Genomic DNA, 12,133 nt, shown 5'->3' on the forward strand with positions numbered 1-12,133 from the left:
ATGAATATTTTCTCCTTCCTGGGAATATTCCTTGTAAGCAGTCCAAAGGATTATGTCTCCTTTTAAAAGTCCTTTAATTTATATTCTGAGGTATGCACTCCCAAGATTTAATTTACCCCAAGCTATGAAATTAAGCTTACCTAAAATTTCAGACTGGTTATTTACGTGATACATTCCACCACACAGTTGCTAGTTTAGCAGTGCAGTGATACCTTGAGTGCAGGAGATACTGGTGAGGGTCATGATTTTGCCTAAGCCTTTAATTTAGACAATAAAGGATCCACATGCTTTGAACCCCCACAAAGAAGATTTGAAGTAATCTTAACAAATTATTTGTAAAAGACAGATTGTACCCCATTTTCCTGCAAATTCTCAATGCATCTCCCCAGGAGCTGCCAAAATAAGAGGGAGGAAAAATGGTCTCAGGCTGTGTCTTTGTCTGTGAGACACTGAATGCAGCAGCTGCAATCAGAACCCAGAGAGGAAACTCTTTGTGGGGAGTGTTTCCATTTTATTTTCCAGACCTCTGCCCATCTCAGATCTGATTCCCATCCACTGCTGTCTCAGTCTTGCATCATGTGGATCTCATTTCCCAGTGACACCAGGGACCTTTACTGAGCTATGTTCACTATGCCCACCATGTCCTGCCCCGCGTTCCAGGGAGGGCTCGGTGTCCACGCTGTGACCGGAGCACCCCGCTGGCTGTCCTGCACTCTGGCCACCAACTGCCTGAGGTGCTGCTTCCCACTCCAAGCACTGCAGCTGGGATAAGCTATACAAAAAGAATAAAAAGAGAAGTACCTATCCCAAGACAACTAGGACACTAGGGATTAAGCTACTTTGATTACAGTCATGAAATAGACTTTGGTTTTTCATCTGAAATACCAAAAGGGATCTTTTGGAGACCCCTGAGTCCCTCAGGTACATTCATGCTACCCGGAATACAAGCTCTAAAAGGCTGCCACAGAAAACCAGGCCTCTGTAGCCTCATGAGAATATTTTTCCTATAAAGCTGCAAAACTGTGAGCAAAAAGCCTTGTATGATAACTCAGAGGTAGACACGCAGGGGAGGTTGCTGAAAAAGTCTTGGATAGTTAGGAAGAATGATTCTTGTGTGAGAAAGCTTGTTCTCAGTCTGCTTGGCCTGGAAGCTGAGGTGCCTGGGGGGTGTCTTTCCTGTCTCCCATGGGATGGATGGCTGTGGTTCAGAGCACCACCAAGCCATGGGATATTTATGTCGACTTCTTAGGCAGTTCCGTAGGGCTTGGTGGCTGTGGTTGGTCACTCTTGGTCTGGCCTGCAGGAGGGGGCCACGTGGTCTTCTGATGAAGGTGGCTGAAAAGGAGAAATATGCCTTAGGTAGTCTGGGAGAAGGACACAGAGGAGAATGTGAAGACAGCACTCGTTATTTAGGAAAGAAGAGGAAGCCACAGATCTTGCCTGGTTAGACTGTGCAGGCTGCCTGTTTTGTCTGAAAATGCTTTTCATAACCTTGGAATTATCATTTGCAAATGGGTACTTTGTACCTAAACAAAAAACTGTGCTGGCAGATCTTCAGGTTGAGTTAAGCTAAGAAAGCAGTAGAAGATATTTAGGTCTCAAAGTGCGCTTTCGGATAACTTTAGGAAATGGCTCTGTTAAATACAAGCAGTTTAAGAGGTTTCAGGGAAATTTAACAGTTTAAGGTCCAAACAAAGCCATGTCATCCTACTTTCCTTGTCTGGAGCTTCACAGCATCTCGATATCACAGCATACAATATTAACATATTCCGTGATGCTTTTTCCCTTACACAGAGTGCACTATAAAAACACTAGCTAGACAAGCCACAGAACCACAAATTCCCATCTGGCCTGAAGGAAAACCAGCATTTTATAAAGCAAAAGAGAATTCCAGGAATTCACACCGTGCAGGGTGGGAAGTCTCTTTCTGTCTAGGAATTTCACAGTATTTCTCTGTCATGGCCATCTGGAGGCCTCTCCTAGACTGTCTGATCAAAAGTTGTCAAGCAACAGTTTTGGTTAAAAAACCCCAACAAAACAAACAGGAATTTTTAGTATCTATGTTGTCCAAATTACAGACCACAGTAGTTTTGACACCTACTCCTTGTAATTTGGGATTCCTTCAGCAGGCAGGCACTGGTCCCTGTCCCATGGCAGAGCTGCAGATGGAAGCACAGAGCCAAGTGTTAGTTCAGAGAACATGCCTAATGCTGCTGCTGCATTATCATAATGCACATTTAAATGGGGCAGGAGCTCAGAAAATGCTGACAGCACTCAAACCAGAGGTGCTCCTGAAAGGCTGCAATTATTTCCTTTGTGTCTTGTGCTTTGAGACAAAGGCAGTGCTGGGCCATGGCCATGCTGAGCTGGTGAATAGCATCAAAGAGCAAGGACTGGGCACCTGTTTGGGGCTGTGCATTCACCCAGACGTGACACTGAGGAGGTCAGACACTCACTTGGTGGGGGAAGAGACAAGCAGGGTCAAATAATTGCTGCCAAGAAATGTTTATGGCTTATGGACCAGCTCAGAGTCCCAGACTGGGAAAGCTTAATCCAGACTCCCATGGAGCTGGATGCCTGTTCCCTGATTTTCTCACAGATGTGAGGAAAAGGGAGCATGGCTGGTTTTTACTCCAAGGAAACGGGGAGGTGAGTGTTCCCTTCTGTTCAGCATTGCTATAATTGTACCTGGATGGTGTAAGGAAAGTTTGGATCCTGGGTTTAAAGCTGTTGGGAAACTGGACAGGATCCAGCAAGGGAAGCCCCAGGCCTTCAGGGAGAGGCTGGGGAAGGCTGAGGGAGCTGGGCTTGTTTAGCCTGGCAAAGAGGAGGCCAAGAGGCAACTTCACAGCCCCCACTGCTACGTCAGGGGCAATTAAAGGATGCTGCAGCCGAGCTGTTTTTGGCGGTGCAGGTCGTGTAAGTGGGGGCAGTGGCCACAGGCTGCCCCTGGGGGAGCACAGCCTTCATGCTGGGAAGATCTTTGTCACAGAGCAGTGAGGGAACACCATCCAGGAAGGCTGTGGATCTCCATCCTGGCTGGCTAAACCCACTGCAGATCCCTCTACTGGGATGGCCCTACCTGGAGCAGAAGATCTGATCTCCAGCAGTCCCTTTCAACCAGCATTTCAGTGATTCTGTGAAACCCTCCTCCTGCCTGTTAGGGTTTTCCCCCTGGATAAATGCCTTTCCTCTGGCCCTGGGCACAAGTCTTCGACTCGATACCGTGCGAGTCTGCATTGCAGATTCACAGATGAGTCACATGGATATAGGGCAGTTACATCTCAGTGAGCATGAGAGAATCAGGGAGGCTTAACTGGTATGGAAAAATATGGAAGGTGCTGGAAACTGCCAATAACACTGACAGAGATCCCTGAGACTTGCTGGGATTCAGCTTTCTCCAGTTAATTTAGTGCTTACCGTCCTTGTTGGAGAGGATTGGTGCTAACAGTTCTTTAGCTTCTGATAGCAAAAGGTCAACAAGATCTGGAGGTGGAAGAGATGTGTCTGAGACTGCATCTGTTTTATCCTCTTCTGTTTCATGGTTGACGCTTATAAATACGGAAAGTGCCATCAATACTTCTGTCAGAGAATGGTCATTGACAATCCTGGCCAGCCTCTCAGGAAGGATCTGCTACATAAATTCTGTGTGTTTGGGGGGTTGCATCTCCATCCCTCCACATTCAAGTGTCTATTAGACACACTTGCATTGCTTTGTTACAGAAAAATAGCAAAGTATTCTTTAGAATTTGTCAAAAGCATTTCCCCTGCATTATATTAGAAATAACCAACTTGGAAACTTAAAAACTGATTTCCATCCCTCTTAAAAACTGGCTTTTAAAGGGACTGGTCATTATCGATGGGACAGTGACTTTTCAATGATTTAATCAGTTAAAAACACACATAGAGTTGTGATACATTTATGCCCAATTGATAGGAGATAGGCTTAGGTTGGAGGGGAGTCCAGAAGCCTGAGCTCTGTGTTTGCAGCCATTCATGCAGCTGAGAGTCTGGAGAGCTCCTTGCTTACACTCTGTCTACTCTAACTACTGATAAAAAAGGATGTGGTCCTGCAGCCAAAACCTGGTTTATGTTTGGAAAAGCAGGTGGGTCAAAACTCTGCTGCTCTGAAACAACCTGCTTGGGGTCTCTGCTGACAAGAGCAATTTAACCCAAGCTGAGTTTCAGCTACTCACTCCCAAAAAAGCCTGAACAGAGGCCAAAGTCCCCCAGCACCCACCCATCAGCAGCCTCCAGATCATCTTTCTCCCATGGTTTCACTTCCAAAGTGAAAGTATGTTTAGAAAGTCAGGGTAGGTTACGTGTGAAGCACCTTCCCCAGAGAAAGGTCAGAAAAGGACATTTCATGTTGCTGTTCACCATTCCCAGAAGCCATCTCCTACCTTTTCTCATCTGGTAAATGACTGTGTGTGCTCAGGACCTTGTAAATGTTCTGTCATGCAACAGAAAAAAAAAAAAAAAAAGGTTTCAAACTTGTAGAAATGAATAATTCCTGAGAACAAACCCCATGGGTTTTTCCTGATGATCAGATTTAATATGACAGTAATCAGCTTCTGCTTATTCATTGCCCTTGAAGCGAATATCTCAAGGCCTTTTGCAGCTTAGGCAGCATTCATGAATCTACAGACACATCTGAATTCTGCATTTTAATATCACTGCTAAAATATATGAAATGCAACACAAAATCCTCTTCCAAGGAATAATTTTGCAGGCCGCATTTCAGTGATCATGGCTGCCAGCAATCCCTGGCTCCTGGATTGGACCTGCACGTGTAAGCTCTCATTACCATGCACTTCTCCAACACTACTGAGGGGTGGAGAAAAAAGGAAAACATTTTGCTCCACTGCTCAAAAATCCTGTGATGTTTGACCCTGGGGTCAAGTGAGATATATTTCCAAAGTCTGACCCCAAACTGCACAGGCTCTAGAACATAGTGCTGAAGCTCTGGAGGCATTTAATTGTTCCTTCTCTGGAGCAGAGGACACAGCATCTACATTTCCTTTTGCTCCACTGTTTCTGCTTGATTTGAAGAATTATTGGGACAGGCCACCAGTAGCCATAGCAGATACACTGACTACTAATGCTTCCCATGCTGGCCAGTTTATTAGTGACACATACTGGTGTTCCCAATATAGGGAATGAAGTGGAAAACCCACCAAATGAAAGACTAAACTGTGAGATTTTGCAGGAAATCCAGGGGGAAAAGCACTGGAAGAGCAAAGCCACTCTCCAGGTTCCTATTTATAGAGCTATAGCAGGGGAAGGTGAGCACGGATGATTTTGACAGCCTCAGCGCGGGGAGCCAGGAAGAGCAGAGCCACCAGCAAAACCTGCACCACAGAGTTTGCATTGCTCCCAGGGATATGAGGAGATCTGAGTTCATTCTCTGCTTCCTCCTAACCAACAGAAAGTGACTTTTTTGAGTGAGACAGGAAAAAAAGCCCTCTTGCTTATGGAGCAGGAAGTTGATTGGACTTGCAAAACCACCCTGAAGGAAAGAGGCCGTGGTGATGCTGCAGCACCGGGGCAGGTCCACACCTCACCTGCACAAACAGGAGCAGTTTCCTATTGCAGATCTCCAGGCGCTTCCGGGAGACTTCGGATTTTCGTAGCTGGCCATCAGCCAGGGACAGCTGCCTCTTCAGCTCCAGGATGTCCTCCTGAGGCAGAAACACAGCGGGAGGAGAAAGGTGGTGATGATGCTCCAGCCTTGGCTTTTGGAAACAACAGTTTGTGGCATTTGCTACAAGCAAAAGCAGTGTCCTTTGGGAAAGGACAGTGGAAATTATGCAAATTGTAACACAGATCCAGAGACAGTGTTGGCCTTGTGGTCCCACACAGCAAATGATCTATGTGCTATTTCATTTTCTCCTGTGTCAACAGAAAGAGGGTAACCTTAGTTGTGGCTGCCCCATCCCTGGAAGTGTCCAAGGCCAGGCTGGATGGGGCTTGGAACAGCCTGGGATAGTGGAAGGTGCCCCTGCCCTTGGCAGGGGGTTGGAATGAGATGGGCTTTATGGTCCCTTCTGGCCCAAATAATTTCATGACTCTATGAACCCACAGAAGAAGAGTCTGAAGGGTTGTAAGTTTTTCCAGGGGGTTGCATTACCTCTATTTCAGAGACGTGCTTTGCTTTTTTCCCCGCCAGCTGCATCTTCAGTTCTGCGATTTCAGCCTCCAGCAGGTGGATCACTTCCTCATAGTCCTGCTCGGCGCTGTGGGCCTGTCTCTGCACCACCTCAGCCATCTGCAGTTTGCTGTGCAGGGTCCGGTTCTCTGACAGGAACCCCAGTGCCTTCTGCAAGCACCCGGAACTTCTGATAAACACACCACGTCCCCCTCAGCTGCCAACCCCTAAACCCACCCCAAGCACCCCAGAAATCCCTTCACTAACCTGGTTCAGCCTCTGAAGCTCATCCTCCATTGACTTCTTGCTGCTCTCCACTTCTCTCAGGAGAGACTGTGGGAAATACGTTCACCAGATTAGAAGCAACAAATGACAGGACACTTTCTAGAATGCCCCTACCCACCAGAATATTATTTTACAGAAGTTCTGTGCACTTTGCCCCCCCCACAGGGAGAGCTTTTAGAGCTGTGACCTGCAGAATTCCACCTGGACACAGCCGAGGTGCTCACAGCCAGGTGAGGGTGAGAGGACAGGTGCTGCTTCTGTTAATCACACACTGGAATTCTTAATGAGACCTGCTTTTTAAATATATTAACTCTCTGCTGAGAAGGGACTGCATGCTTGAGTACAAATAAGTTTTCCTTTGAGGTTGAGAGTGAGAAAGAGGCAATCAAGGAGAGTGGAGGGTGAGAGGCTCCTGTGTGACGAGGAATGCAAACTGGTGACTTCTCCAGAGGGACAGGCCACCCCATTACCCCCACAGAGAGCTACAGCAGAACACCCCAGCCAAGAAATCTGCTCTGAGAGGAGGCTCCACCTTCAGCCTGCGGACTTCGTGCCGCAGATCCCTCATCTCCAGCTGCAGCTGCTCCAGGTCCTCGCTGCCATTGCAGTTGAGAGAGTCAAAGGTCTGCAAGGAGAGGGACAGACTCATCACACATTGAATCAAAATCGCCTAAAAAAGGAGTCAGCATTTTTATGTAATAGTGGAGTCACATTAAATAATTCAGCTCCAGGGGGGTTCATTTTGCCCCACAGAATTTTACTCTCTGATCCCCATCACTGCTGAAATAGCTGAGCTAGAGTGAATTTTCACTTTGTGAACCAAAAGAAATTACTTAGAATTGATTAATTATGGCTATTTCTCCTTCTGCATAACCACCAGGCTGCTTCCTCATATTATCCCATAGATACTGTTATTTCCTTATTAAAAATGAGATGTTTTAGGTACTTTATAGAATTTCCTATTAAAAATTATTCATGAATAGTTTTGCCTTGACTTTCTAACTCTAGAACAACCAGAAAATGGTAATTTAGCTTTTCCCATCTCAGAATTCCATGGATTCAATGTAGAAGATCCATGGATTCAATGAAGGAGAGCTTTGGGGTGACTGACCGGGGAGTGAAAAGCTGATGTATCCAGCAAATTGGCCACTTCGTGCTGAGTGAAGAGCACAGAGCTGGAATCCAGACCAGCCTCGTCCAGCTCCTGCTGCATCAGATCCCTGAGTGCTTGGAGAACATCTGTGGGAAACAATCAGTTTTTACCAGGCTAAAAGAGAAAATTGCTCTGTGTTAGGAGAAAATGCCACTGATTTTGGGGCCATCCAGTGGTGCCAAGCAGGGTTTAGAGATGCCAGACAGGTTTCTCTAATAGTCCTGGGTTTGTCAGCAATCCCATCAGGCTTAAATGAGTTGTTGACAGCCTTTATCAGACTCCTGTTCCTTATCCAACTGAAAAAACTGACATTTTTAAAACCCAGAAAACCCCAGATATTTTCACAGGGGAGTTCTCACAACTGTGGTTCTGAAAGTTTTAAAATTTTAAGTTAAACCCACATTACCCCGACAAAATTGCACCTGCTGCCATTTCTCATGTTACCGATTTAAACAAAAAGACAACTAATTGTGAGTTCAGCACTTAGAAAAGGTGTTAAATTGACAAGTCTGAAAATCCACATTAATTTTGCTTTCAGACATGAAGGAAAGCACAGCAGAAGGGGCTGCGTGGGACAGGTGGAAACCATCAGGGAGGTGGCACCAGGGTCCCAGAGCTTCCAGTCACAGAATCACAGAAACATGGAATGGTTTGGGCACAAAGGGACCATAAAGATGATCTTATTCCATCCCCTGCCATAGTAGGGACACCTCCCACTATCCCAGGTGCTCCAAGCCCTGTCCAACCTGGCCTTGGACACTTCCAGGGATCCAGGGGCAGCCACAGCTGCTCTGGGCACCCTGTGCCAGGGCCTGCCCACTCTCCCAGGGAACAATTCCTTCCCAGCATCCCATCTATTCCTGCCCTCTGCCATTCCCTGTGTCCTGTCCCTCCATCCCTTGTCCCCAGTCCCTCTCCAGCTCTCCTGGAGCCCCTTTAGGCCCTGCAAGGGGCTCTGAGCTCTCCCCAAAGCTGGAGGAGGCAACTCTGCAGGTGGGGTCTCACCTGAGGGGGCAGAATCCCCCCTCCTGCTGCCCATACCAGGGCTCAGCCCAGCACAGGGGGGTTTCTGGGTGCTCACAGCCAGGGCATGTCCAGCTCTCATCTTCCAACACCCAAATCCTCCCCCAGGGCTGCTCTCAGTCCTTGCCCAGCCTGGATTTGTGCTTGCGACTTCCCTGACCCAGGTGCAGAACATGCACTTGGCCTTGTTGAACTTCATGAGGTTCACATGGTCCCACTTTGAAGCCTGTCCTGGATGGTGCTCGGTCCCTGGGCTGCAGCAGGAGCCAGAGTCTCTCTGCAAAACCAGCACATTTGCTAAATAACCCCAATCATTATTATTTATGTTTCCACAAACTTGTTTCCACAAACTTGACTTCCAGTCACTTGTAGGAGAGGGCCGTGGTTCTGTGTCCCATCCCTCCCTCTGCACAAAACATTGATCCAGATGCCTTGTGACTGTTCTCTCTGCTGGGGACATTACTGATGGTTTTGGATTTTTGCTGAAAGCCTTCTGGGGAGCAGACCCTGTGGGCCAGGCATGCTCTGGAAGGCCACAGAAAGCAGAACTTTCATTTTCTGTGTCTCCTCTGGCCAGTTCCTGCTAGGAAAGCTGTGATGTTAAGGAAAGCAAGCCCTTGCACCAACTTTGTTTAGTCTGATTTTACCTATGATAGGACAATGGGAAGGGCTTTAAACTGACAGAGAGTAGGTTTAGGTTAGATGTTAGGAAGAAATTCTTCCCTGGGAGGGCAGTGAGGCCCTGGCACAGGTTTCACAGCAAAGCTGTGGCTGATCCATCCCTAGAAGTGTCCTCTTGGACAGGGCTTGGAGCAACCTTGGGATAGTGGAAGGTGTCTGGTGGAATGAGATGAATTTTGAGGTCCCTTCCAAGCCAAACCATTCCAGGATTCCATGATTCTACAGAATGCCTTCTTTTATGTTTGTGATTTTCCCTCTTTATAGGCTCCATCCCATCCAAGGCAGGTGTCTCACCAGCCACTTCTGTCCCTTTTCCCCTTTTTAGCTGCCAGTGAAGCTGCACAGAAATGTCAGATCCCCCTGGGCAGAGCTCTTGCTCACCTCCATAGGCCACAGTCCCCTGTGAGTCCGTGGTCAGGCTTTGCCGCAGCTGCCTCTTCTTCTCCTCGGTCACATCCAGACCAAGGTACTGCAGAACCTTGAGCAGAAACAAGGAGCCTTTAAAAAGAAAAATACTGGAAAAGCAATTCTTTTGCTGGGAAGACACTTGGTGCTTCTGGTGTTTCTCCAGGCAGCATCTCCCAAAGGAACAGGCTTGGATTGGATTTCCAGTCTCTCCTTTGCTGCACAGGTACAGAAATGTCTGTTCCTGAACACAGGTTCACATCCCTCCAAGAACATTTTATCTGCAATCAGATTTGCGGCTCTGATGAGTTTTCAGGACTTTTATCAAAATCCAGTGGAGTTTTAGCAAGACTCAGCTGGCAAGAGCTCAGCCTCTCCTTTCTCTTACTGCCCAGAAATTGTGTTTGGGATCAGGAAGATAAAAGCTATTAAAGAGTGTTTGTCATGGTGAGAGGAGACATTCAAACATTTTGCTCCTCCATGCATGTTTTGCTCTCTCATTACTCCTGATGCCCTAACTTCTACTGATATTTATCAGTTCAACCTCAGGGCAGCACACAGAAGCAGATAAACCTGTGCAAGCCCCACTTCCCTGCTGGCAGCAGCAACTGAAAGCTTTTAAAAGACAAAGTCGAGCTCAGCAGACTCTGGGAAAGAGCCCGAGTGAAAGGTTCACCTGTGCCAGGCTGCACTCACAGCTCCTGCTCACAGCACCTCCCGGAAATTCCCTGGGAAGGGGCTGCGGGAGGAGCCCCTTTCTCCTCGCTCGCCTTTCCAGCACCAGCAAGTCCCTGGGATCCACCTGCTGTCCCGTTCGAGTCCCACCTCCTGCTCCTCTGCCCACCACCCCTGTGCAAGGCAGTGCTGCGGGCTCCCAGACTTTGGGATGTTGGCGGGGTTGGGCACCCCAAAGCCACCTCGGGCTGTGCCAGTCGGTGTCACCCCCCCCCACCTAACACAGCTTTGAAAAGTGAAGCCAAGCGCTCCGCTCCTGCCAGCCGAGAGGAGCTGCTTTGTCCCCGTGAGGAGCAGAGGTCGCTGTGCACATGCCATCCTGGATCCCGCTTTAGAATTACGCAGGCTCAGAGAACGGCTCCGCTGCGCTACCGTCGGGTGGCAGCAGATGTTCGTCACATCGGGGCCTCCGTGGCGTCCCCTGCCCCGCACAAAGGGCTCTGTCCCCACACCCCCCCCTCAAAGAACCCAAGGTGCCAGACTGGGACACGGCCCCCAGGACACCCTGGCCCTCCCCAGGGTCTCGGTGAGCAGATGGGCAGCTCCGCTCCATGCCCATGGAATGTGTTCTCCATAAAATGATGAAAGAATCAGCAGTTCTGGATGGCTTCTCGATGAGATATGTCCTATCTCAGCCTTCCCTCCCCCACACCAGGCTGCCTGAGGTCACCCTAGCAGTGACAGCAGCACCAAAAATTTGGAGGGCACAACCTTAGCCAATGGCACGATGTCCAAGGGAGGTACAGCTGCTAGGAGAAGACTTCTGGAGCTTCATGGAGCACCAAGGAATAGCCAAGATGAGCCAAGGGGTGTTTAAATGCCCCTTTGGACACAGTCAGGATGTTTCACCCTCTTTACCTTCAGAGGCTGGACTCAAACTCCAGCAAACTCACCTGAAGATGGACTATTTCCTGCATGGTGCACAAGGAGAAGACTTTGTTTTGGGGAGAGGGACGCTGCCACTTACCAGTTCCAGTTTTCCATCCTTGAGCCGGATATGGGGATCCAGTGCTACTTTAGGTTTGGTGCCTGAAGCTGCTTTGTAGTTAGAAGCTGAAGCAGGTGCTGAAAAATCAAACCCAAATATTAATGGGGAAGCATTTGGGTAGAGGTGTCTGCAAAGCAAAATTCAGATCTCTTGTTGCATGAAATATAAAGTGTGTGCAGCAGGGCAAAAATCCAAGTCCAGGATTTACTAAAACCAGCTCTGGAAGGTTGAGCTAGGCCTGCCTTGGAAAGATTGGATACTGGGGCAAATCCTTCTGAAACTGGGCTTATACATGGTTTAAAGTGACATGTTTCATCCAGGGACAAAGAACTGCAAAAAATTTCCAGCACTTTGGAAATTTCCAATCACAGAGTTTTGTGGAGTCTTGGAGTTATGGTGAACTGTGAGAAAAATGAATTAAAATCTGCCTGGTTCTTGTCTACACTGATTAAGCAAAACAGAAAGAATTCCTGACACCCATGGGAATGAACAGATTAAAAGTGATGTGGAAAAGCACCATTCTGAGATTTTTTTCCCTCCCCAAAACTGCAAAAAGCTTTGAACCCTTTTTCCCTCAGCTGGGCAGGCAGGTTTTTTTGGGTAGAAGGAGCCACATGTGTTGTGAGGCAGGCAAAGAGGCAAAGAGAGGCAGAGGCAGCAGCTGCTATACTGGTGAAAAGCTGTCATGAGCTGGAGGGTCCAGCTGCCAACAGCT

At 48.0% G+C, this 12,133-nt stretch overlaps 1 protein-coding gene across 1 annotated transcript in view; it reads right to left on the reverse strand.

Moving 5' to 3' along the window:
- Nucleotides 1-289: 289 nt before the first annotated feature.
- Nucleotides 290-12,133, reverse strand: part of LOC128815541 (syntaxin-binding protein 4-like) — a 45,123-nt gene continuing 33,279 nt past the window's right edge. Inside the window, exons 12-22 of the mRNA XM_053992345.1 lie at nucleotides 11,398-11,495; nucleotides 9,672-9,768; nucleotides 7,545-7,672; nucleotides 6,966-7,058; nucleotides 6,416-6,481; nucleotides 6,131-6,319; nucleotides 5,565-5,681; nucleotides 4,404-4,453; nucleotides 3,421-3,551; nucleotides 2,102-2,159; nucleotides 290-1,335 (exon numbers count right to left, since the gene is read on the reverse strand). Of these exons, the coding sequence (XP_053848320.1) occupies nucleotides 1,233-1,335; nucleotides 2,102-2,159; nucleotides 3,421-3,551; nucleotides 4,404-4,453; nucleotides 5,565-5,681; nucleotides 6,131-6,319; nucleotides 6,416-6,481; nucleotides 6,966-7,058; nucleotides 7,545-7,672; nucleotides 9,672-9,768; nucleotides 11,398-11,495 (1,130 nt within the window). The 3' untranslated portion in view covers nucleotides 290-1,232. The remainder of the gene's footprint in view (nucleotides 1,336-2,101; nucleotides 2,160-3,420; nucleotides 3,552-4,403; nucleotides 4,454-5,564; nucleotides 5,682-6,130; nucleotides 6,320-6,415; nucleotides 6,482-6,965; nucleotides 7,059-7,544; nucleotides 7,673-9,671; nucleotides 9,769-11,397; nucleotides 11,496-12,133) is intronic.

The sequence above is a fragment of the Vidua macroura genome, chromosome 16, assembly GCF_024509145.1.
Source record: "Vidua macroura isolate BioBank_ID:100142 chromosome 16, ASM2450914v1, whole genome shotgun sequence".
Taxonomy (NCBI): Eukaryota; Metazoa; Chordata; class Aves; order Passeriformes; family Viduidae; genus Vidua; species Vidua macroura.